Raw genomic sequence first — 10,120 nt, 5'->3', positions numbered from 1 at the left:
CATTACAGGAGTCTGTGACATTCAGGGATGTGGCCGTGTCCTTCAGCCGGGATGAGTGGCTGTGCCTGGACTCTGCACAGAGAACCTTGTACCGGGAGGTGATGTTGGAGAACTTCAACATCCTGGTCTCTCTGGGTAAGGACCTTGCCATGTGATGCGGAATCTGCTGGGGGAGCATCTTGGTGCTCTCTCCAAGGAGGACATTGAGAGCTTGGCCAGGCTCAGCCCACAACCCCAATAGGTGGGCTTTGAGAGTGGCTGTTGCTGTTCCCCTCAGCTTGAATGAGTTGGTGATGGACATGCTTTCTGTGCTTTTCCTGGGTACCATGAACTCTTTTCCCCTGCATCTCACAGGAGGTTCCCGCTTAGAGGAGTGCACAGCCAGAGCTCTAATTTTTACCACCTTCTGGCCATCCCTTGGGAGCCCAGTTTTAAGCCCTTCTCAGAACAAAACTCTCTCCTTGAACTGGGGCTGCATCTGTGTGCCAGGATAGCTGCTCATTTCTGTGCTACGGGCTAATTCTCTTTTTTGCTCACAAACAGGGATTATGTTTTCCAAACCAAAGGTTATCTTCCAGCTACAGCAAGGTGAAGATCCCTGGATGGTGGAAAATGGAGTTTTTCATGGCGCATGTCTAGGTGAGTGTTAGTCACTTATCTAACTGCTTGGGTTAGCGATGAGACCACTGTCAGCTGACATTGACCAGGACCCTTGCTGATGTGCCAGGCCGATGGGAAATGCTGGGAAGGATATACCTTCAAACTCTTACCTTTTTGAATACTTGATACAGCAGGTTCAGAGGGAGAGTTGGATTCTCCCAATATGGGTTGCACTTTCTTAATATGCCCCTTGTAATTTGAATGCAGACTTTATAATGCAATATATAGTGTGTGATGATTTGTGATTCATATTGTCCCTTTTTTCCCTTGCTTTTACTGGATTATTTTCTTAAATTATTTTCCTTTTGTGATTTACACATACCTTTTAACATAAAATACATCCCTCATTGCTTCATGTTGGGTTTTTACTTTAACTATTTTAGGTCTACAACTTATTGTACATGATTTAGCTGAAAAGAAAAAGCAGATATACTTGTATTTATGTACAACAAGGGGGAGAGAAAGCAGGGGTAGCAAAATGGTAGCAGTTATCAAATGTAGGCAGGTTTGCAGATATTCATCATGCCTTTCACCTAAATCTTTTGTGTGAAAAATTTCAAGATAATATGTTCCAGACCCTGGCTGCCAGAACATAACTCTCAATCTCTAAAACCTCTTGGATTACTGGATCGTAAGTTCTCCCTCTCTGTTCCACTTTGAATTTTATCTTTGTTTTTGGCATCAGGGGATGGTTCTCTATTGAGTTTTGTTGCTTATCCTGCATTTATTTCTCTTAATGGCCGAGACAGGCTTTCTGTGTCCATTCAGTCTTGTGTTTCCTTTCATGAACTCTGTCTTCGGATTTTTCCCTTTGGATTGACTAGAATATGTTCTTAAATAATGTTTTAAGAAAGGTTCATGTGTACTATATTTGTGCATGCCTAAAATAATTTCTTTTACCTCTCCTGTGGGAATTGTATTTTGGATCTATAATTCTGGTACCAGGTTTTTTTTCCCCTCTAAATTGTCCAAATTTTACTCTACTGTCTTTGGATTCTGAGTGTTGCTAAAAAAAAATCTTGTGTTAGTGTGATTCTGTCTCCTCTAATTTCCTGTATGGAAAACCTTTTTTTCTGTCTTGTCGTCTGTCTGAAATTATAGGATATCCTCTTTATCTTTGGAATTCAGAAAATTCATTAGGTTGTATCACAGAGTTTATTTTTTTAATATTATTGTTTGGCACTTACTGGGCCTTTTGTTTTCAAGAACCAAGTCTTTTTCACTTCTGGGATCTTTTTTTTCTATTACATACTTACATATACTCTGCCATATTCCACTAACAATTCAAGGAAGCTGACTGCAAGAATAATTATATAATAAAATAGAAATTTATTCAGAGCTTTAGAAAATAAATATATCTGTTGTAAGGACCAGAATGGATAGCCAGAATGAATTTCAGATTTGGCTCTAAGTTTTGTGGTTGTCAAAGAAACCATTAGTATCAAATGGACTCTAATTCTTTAATAAGCACTTAAAATTATTTTTATTTGTACAAGGTATACAAAGTATTATAAAAAAGAGGAGCTAAAAAAGGAGATTCACCTGAAATTTTACCAACTATGATGAACCTTTGCTGATATTTTACTGTTTATCCTTTCAGACTGTCTGAGTATTGTTTGAGTGCATTTGTATATGAGAGAGATAGACAGACAGGAGAAAAACAGAGATTAATTATTATATATTGTTCTTGAGCCTGTTTTCAATTATGAATGTCCTTCAGTTATTCAACCCTCATTAAATAGAGGCCTACCTCTTTGAAAGAACCCTATTGTATTGTTGAGCCATATTTTATTGAACAATCTTTTAGAAATTTTCGTTTCTAGTTCTTCCCTATTAATATTGCTGCTGTGGTTATAGAATACAAAGGTATTATAGAAAGAGAAACAGAGAAAAAGTCCAGAGAGTAATTACAGTACAAAGGCATGAGTATTGTGAACAAAAAGGCAAGGAATGTGAATTGAAAATTCACATAGGATTTTTTGAAAAACTATTCAACCTCATTATAATCAATGAAATTAAAACTAAAACAATGAGATACCATTTTTTTCCTTAGTAATATACCAGAAATGAAGAGATGCATATCCAATGTTTGCTACTGCCATGAGTGATATGCAGTATATTTAGTGGGTTTTTGATAGGTATAGTCTTTCTGGAGGACTATCTTGCTTTATTAAAATCAATTTTATAATTGTGCAAAGTTTCAAAGATGGTATAAAAGAATGTTATAACATGAGGGATTGTTGCAGAAATCACCAGGCAGCGGGAGGACAAACGACCAGGCACTTGGAAGATTGGCACTTTACTGTAGGAAAAGGCACTTTATTGCAGGAGCACTGGTGCTGAATGGCTCAGGGAAATTGGTTCCCAAAGCTGAGCCCCAAATGCAGTGAGGCTTTCTCTTATAAAAAGGGCACTAAGTTCTCAGCTTCTGGGCTTTTCACAGGCTTTTGCAGCCTCTGGAACGGTTGTGAGGGGGAGGTAAGATTACGACCAATAACCCGGCTGGCACCAGCAGTCAGAACCTCTGTGGGGACTGTGCATGGTTTATGGCCCCTGTAAATTAAGTGAGTTAAGCATTTAGGAAAACTGGTGTTGTAAGGCTAGGGCACAAACAGGAAAGAGGGGATTGGGGCTTAGTTATAGGTTAGCATATGGGTCAGAATGCGGACTCAGGCTGCTAGCCCAAGTTGCTTCATAGGATTACTGGGGGGAAAGAAAGCTAAATCTCAGAGAGGATTTAGTAAATTATGATATGTTCATGCATTGGAATATTACATAGCTATTAATGGTGTCATCCTACATTTATTGACATGGAAAGAAGCTCACAATTTTTAAGTGAAGAGGGGTAAGAAGCTTAATTTCAACCAGATTTTTATTTTTTAAGGAAAAGCATGTTTTAATATATAGGAAAAATCTGGAGAGCTAAATTTCACATATAATAGTGATTATATTTGCATGATGTGTTTATGGGTGAACTGTATCTTCATTTTTATAGTTTTTTAAAAATTTTTCTTATGATTGTATATTTTCTTTTTGGGTAAGGAAATAAAGTCTTTTTCATAAAATACATTCATTCCTTTTTTTAAAATCCTCACCCAAGAATATGTTTTGTTTTTAATAATTTTTAGAGAGAGAGGAAGAGACACACACATACACACACACACAGAGACATTGATGTGAAACATTGAATGGTTGCCTCCCATACATGCTACGACTGGGGTTGGAACCCGAAATCTAGGTGTGTGTCCTTACTGGGAATCAAACCCGAAACCTTTTGGTGTATGGGATGATGCTCCAATCAACTGAGCCATTCATCCTTTTTGAAACAATGCCTCTGTTTCTTGCACTATATCCTAAGTGATTAAAAAAAAAGTGGAAAAATTATTCTCAAGAAAGTACTCTTCTCCATATCATTATATGGCACCTTTCTCGATGGAGATGTACCCACCTCCACTACCATGACACTAAATTGCCATCACTTTCATTCAGGAAGATTCTGGCGACCTCCTAATTGGCTGCTCTGAATCTGCCCTTGTTCTCTTTTTCCTTATCCTCATTTACAGTCCATTTGTCACAAAATCATAGTTATCCTTCTTAAACAAAACCATCAGTGATACTTAAAAGAAATTCCAAATGCCTTTCTATATCTTACAAGACTCCACATGATGTGGCCCCTGCCCACCTCTTTACCTTGCAGCACTCTTCCCTTGTGCCCTCTTGCTTAAGCCATACTGGACTTCTTTATGTTCTTCGAACACACAAAACTTACTTGAGCCTTAGGGCCTTGTGTTAGCTATTTTTTTTCTGACTGAAATTATATTTATACCCACACTTTTGCATGGCCCGCTCTTGTTTTTTGGATCTCATGTTTAATTTTATTTTCATATCATGCAGTTTAAAATGTCAGCTTGTTCACTCTTATTACACATCACCTTGTTTTTGTTTGTTTTCTTACAGTTCTTATCACTTCTTAGTACTTCTTGACCTTTACATGGTGCATAGTGGGCACTCAGTAAATATTTTTTGAGTGAGTTAATATCTATCCCAACATTATTTTTATGAGTCTCAAAACAGAATTAGTTGATCCCTGGCTGGTTTGGCTCAGTGGATAGAGCATCAGCCTGTGGACTGAAGGGTCCCGTTTTAGATTCTGGTCAAGGGCACCTACCTTGGTTGTAGGCTCAATACCTGGCACTGGCCAGGGCACATGTGGGAAGCAACCAATCAATGTGTCTCTCTCACATCAATGTTTCTCTCTGTGTTTCCCCTCCTCCCTTCTGCTCTCTCTAAAAATCAATGGAAAAATGTCCACAGGTGAGGATTTAAAAGACACCCACAAAAAAACAGAATTAGTTGCTGATTTGTATTTCAGAGAGCTTTTTAGGGACAGTAGCTCTTTTACTTTTTATTCATAGCCCCTCTTTAGTTTTTTCTTGAGTTTATATTGAGTGCACAGGTGGCTGACATGGAAAGCTGGGGAATAACACATCCTGCTGTACTCAGAAATGCCCTGTACCCTTCTGAGCTTGAGCTCTGTTACTAGATCAGTCCTGGCTCCTCCTCATGGAAGATACTCCCTCTGAGTTCCTCAGCCCACATATACATTGGTTTCTTCAGACCCTTCCTACCCAGGCATATTTTTATTCTGCCTCTTTCTCTTGCCCTTCCTTTCCTAAGGTTCAAAGGATATATTTGTTAGTGATCCTTGTATATTTTTATATTACTTTTATTTATTCCCAATGCAAGGGAGATTTACATGTTTTGTTTATTTTAGGATGGGAGAGCTTGTTTGAAACCACAGTTTCCAAAGAAGAATACCAGGAAGTAATGAATAAACTCATAGGTGATGATACTTTTGACTTCAAGTTGGGGAAAACCTACATAACTGAAAAGCTAGAGAAACAGCAGGGCAAAAAGAACAAACCTTTCAAGAAAGTCTCAGTTACCATAAAAAAAACCTACACAAAGGAGAGGAGCTTTGTAGGTATTGAACTTGAGAAAAATCTTGGTCTAAAATCATCACCGATTAGGAAATCTAGAATTGTTTCCAGAGGAAGGAAATCCCATTTACAGCATTATTCAGTTCTATTTAAACAATTGGGAGTCAATACAGTACGAAAATGTTACAAATGTAACATATGTGGAAAAATCTTCCTCCACAGTTCTTCTCTGAGTAAACATCAGAGAATCCACACTGGAGAGAAGCTCTATAAATGTAAGGAATGTAGGAAAGCTTTCAGCCAAAGCTCATCTCTAACTCAGCACCTAAGAGTTCATAGTGGAGAGAAACCTTACATATGTAGTGACTGTGGAAAAGCATTCAGCTTCACTACATCTCTTATTGGACATCAGAGAATGCATACTGGAGAGAAACCCTATAAATGTAATGAATGTGGAAAAACATTTAAAGGTAGTTCATCCCTTAACAATCACCAGCGAATTCATACTGGAGAAAAGCCCTATAAGTGTAATGAGTGTGAGAGAGCCTTTAGCCAGTGCTCATCACTTATTCAACATCATAGAATTCATACTGGAGAGAAACCATATGAATGTAGTCAGTGTGGGAAATCCTTTACTTCCATATCACGGCTAAGTAGACACCATAGAATTCATACTGGAGAGAAACCCTTTAATTGTTATGAGTGTGGTAAAGTATTCAGTTACCACTCAGCTCTTATTATACATCAGAGAATTCACACAGGTGAGAAACCTTATGCATGTAAAGAATGTGGGAAAGCCTTCAGCCAAAGCTCAGCTCTTATACAACATCATAGAATTCATACTGGAGAAAAGCCCTACAAATGTAATCAATGTGGAAAAGCTTTCTCCTGGATTTCACGGCTTAATATACATAATAGAATCCATACTGGAGAGAAACCATATAATTGTAAAGAATGTGGAAAAGCCTTCAGTTCCCACTCAGCAGTTAATACTCATCAAAAAATTCACACTGGAGAGAAACCTTATAAATGTAATGACTGTGAAAAGGCCTTCAATCAAAGCTCAGCTCTAATTCAGCACCAGAGAATTCATACTGGAGAGAAACCATTTGACTGTAAAGTGTGTAGAAAAGCCTTCAGACAAAGTTCATCACTTATGACACATATGAGAATTCATACAGGAGAAAAGCCTTATAAATGTAAGGAATGTGGAAAAGCTTTTAGTCAGAGCTCATCCCTTACTAATCATCAGAGAACTCATACTGGAGAAAAACTATAAGACATGTGGAAAATCTTCCAACTGAAGTTCATTCCATACTGAATATTAAAGAGTTCACACTGGAGAGAAAGTGGTAAAAAGTACTTAAACTTCAGAATTTAGACCTCATCAAATATCAGAGACTTCATAATGTAGGATAACCTTAGGAATATTAAGAAAGCGTCTATAAAAATGGTTTTTCATATGTTCCTAATTTATTATTGACTATGAAAAAGAGGATTTGTAACATCAAAGGGTCAGTATTTTTTTTCTTTTGGTGGTAACAGCCACCAGATTTCACAAGCATCATTGGGAAGCATTTTGACATATATAAAAATGCAGCCATAAAATATAAATTTCAGATTAATTTGGGAATTTTTTTTGAAATTATATGAAAGTGTTATATAAGCAAGTTGTACTACCAGGTGTACCGGTTAATAATGCAGATTTTTTTCAATAGATGGAGTTACACGTATGTTGATATATATGTAGTTTGATATGTATGCTATTTTGTTGTATTGACAGCAAGCTTCAAAACTTCATGTGTCAAATTTTCTGAAGGTGTTAACATCATAGATATTTTTACGCTTAAAAATGTTGAATTTTGTGCCAAAAAGTATTTGCGGTAAGTTTTAAGTCATTATTTTGAAGAAAAGTGCTGCTGAAAGTTATCGTATAGTGTGGGAAGTTTATGGTGAACATGCTCCATCTCAAGATACTTGTGAACGCTGGTTTAAATGCTTTAAAAGTGATGATTTCTATGTGAAATACCAAGAATGTTCAGGTCAACCAAAAAAGTTTGAAGATCAACAATTACAAGCATTATTGGATGAAGATGCATGTCAAACTCAAAAACAACTTTCAGAAAGATTAAATGTTGCGCAGCAAACAATTTCTGATCATTTACATGCAATGGGAAACATTTTAAAGGAAAGAAAATGGGTGCCACATCAACTGAATGAAAGACAAATGGAAAACAGAAAAGTCATCAGTAAAATGTTGCTTCAATGGCATGAAAGAAAGTCTTTTTTTGCATCGAATTGTGACTGGCGATGGAAAGTGGATTTATTTTGAGAATCCCAAATGCACAAAATCATGGGTTGATCCAGGTCAACCATCAACATCGACTGCAAGGCCAAATTGCTTCAGAAAGAAGACAATGCTCTGCGTTTGGTGGGATCAGGAAGGTGTGGTGTATAATGAGCTTCTAAAACCAGGTGAAACCATTAATACTGATCACTACCGACAACAAATAATCCATTTGAATGACGCTTTGATTGTGAAATGACCAAAATGTGCCAGAAGACACGGCAAAGTAATTTTGCTTTATGATAACGCACCATCACACACTTCAAAACTAGTTAAAGACACATTAAAAGATCTTGCCTGGAAAATATTAACCCACCTGCCGTATTCACCAGACCTTGTTCCTTCAGATTACCACTTGTTTTGATCGATGGCACAGCACTTTCTGAGCAGCACTTCAAAACGTACGAAGAAGTGGAAAATTGGGTCTCTGAATGGTTTGCCTCAAAACAAGAAAAGTTACCTGAAAGATGCTAGCAATTGACATTACTTTGAATAAAGCACTTTTGATGTTTGTTTTTCTTGAAATTATCGTGTTTTCTTTTACTACAAGTCCACATTATTAACCGGTACACCTGGTAAGAAGAATGTTTTGGAGGAGAAATGGAAGCAGGTGTAGCTACTTCACTGTCACTAAAACTTTTTTTTTTTTTTTAATTTAAAAGCAAATTCTGTACTTGCCAGTTGTTACAACTTTTAGGTTGTTTCTCCTCTGCTTTCTAAGACATCCACTTGAAAAGAAAATTTACAAAGTGATTTTTTTCTAAAGTCACTTTATTTTAAATCACAAAAATGCATGGTATTTCACTTGTTTTTCTCATAAAGTAATTACCTTTGCTGTATGAATTAAGTTGCAAAGGGTTAATCAGACAACTGCTGCTTTTGCAAGTTAATTTACAACTCTAGGCCCCCTCAGGCTGTGCCTGTTTCCTGAGCTCTCTGATCACCAGCCACTGGGACTCAGGTTATCCTCCCTGAAATTAAAGTGAACAAGGTTACTTTCACCCCCATCACATGGTACTCACTCCCTATGCTCTGCAGGCCACTAGAAAAAAATCAAGCTCTAAGGTCAGATGCTTCTTTCTACAAAAATGGACTATTATATCATCCAATAAGTTAGTCTACTTAAGCATTTCTGAAATGTAAGTAATTTGAGCAGTTATGTCACAACAGACTAAAATTATTGAGCTTGACGGAGGCCAACATCATCTAGTTTTGCCCAGTTTATCAGGAATAGGAAGCACTCAAGGACTGAAGTGTCCATTTGTTTAAAAAACACACACAGAAAAAGTGCTATTAGGGGTAGAGTGTAAGCAAAGCAAAAATCATTGAATTCACTTTTTGCCTCCTGGGACTATTGAATATCATTGTTTTAGACTTGTGAGGAACAAACTTTTCTGAGTCATTTAATGCTCCATCTGCACCTTTTCCCACAACCATTCATTTAAATTCTCTAATTCCTGAGAAAATTTCTAGGAAAATATAACTTCCCTGCCTTAGTCTGTTTGAAGTGCTGGAACTAAATATCATAGACTGGGTGGTTTATAAACAAATTTATTCTCACTATTGAAGGCTGCCAGGTCCAAGATCAAGGTACTAGCATGGTTGTGTTCTGGTGGAGACCCTCTACCAGCATTAAAGCCAGTGCCTTATGTTGTCACATGATGGAAGGGATAATGTGGGGCCTCTTAAAAGGACACTAACCACATTTATGAGGGCTCCACCCTCATGATAATCACCTCCCAAAGGTTCCATTTTCTAGTGCCATTGCCTGGATTTCAACATACAAGTTTTGTGGGGACACAGACTTTTAGATCCTAGCACTCCCCAAGTTTTGATAGCCCTAAAATCCTCAAAAACAACAACAAAACTGAATTAAACCACACAAATATTAGGCCCAGATATTTTTAAGGTGAGGTCTATCAAATAACATTATTTAAGTCTTATGCAAAGGCTTTTAGAGGAGATGATATATCAGCACAATGATTCTAATAAACTCATTACCCAAATCAGACATCCTACATAATAAAAGGGTAATATGTAAATTACCATCACTTCGCTATGCTCACGATTGGGCCAACAGGAGGCGCAGGGAGCAGGACTTGGGGTGGCTGATTGGGCCTGCGGGACGCTGAGCTCGCGACGCGAGCTCAGCGTCTGCGCCATGGCTGTGCTG

General features: G+C 37.5%; 1 protein-coding gene across 5 annotated transcripts in view; it reads left to right on the top strand.

The window, feature by feature from the left end:
* Positions 1–8,466, top strand: part of LOC307099565 (zinc finger protein 879-like) — a 12,668-nt gene extending 4,202 nt beyond the window's left edge. For 3 of the 5 annotated variants that reach the window (XM_079771268.1, XM_079771266.1, XM_079771267.1), the window contains exons 3-5: positions 9–135; positions 544–639; positions 5,435–8,466. In XM_079771268.1, the coding sequence (XP_079627394.1) occupies positions 9–135; positions 544–639; positions 5,435–6,879 (1,668 nt within the window). In that variant the 3' untranslated portion in view covers positions 6,880–8,466. Of the gene's footprint in view, positions 1–8; positions 136–543; positions 640–1,221; positions 1,292–5,434 lie in introns of all 5 variants that reach the window. The other 2 variants (XM_079771269.1, XM_079771270.1) reach the window with 1 other exon arrangement.
* Positions 8,467–10,120: the final 1,654 nt, after the last annotated feature.

This window comes from Cnephaeus nilssonii, assembly GCF_951640355.1.
Source record: "Cnephaeus nilssonii genome assembly, chromosome: 5".
NCBI lineage: Eukaryota > Metazoa > Chordata > Mammalia > Chiroptera > Vespertilionidae > Cnephaeus > Cnephaeus nilssonii.
Note: the sequence above shows the minus strand (reverse complement) of the source record. Positions and strands in the feature narration are given on the sequence as shown.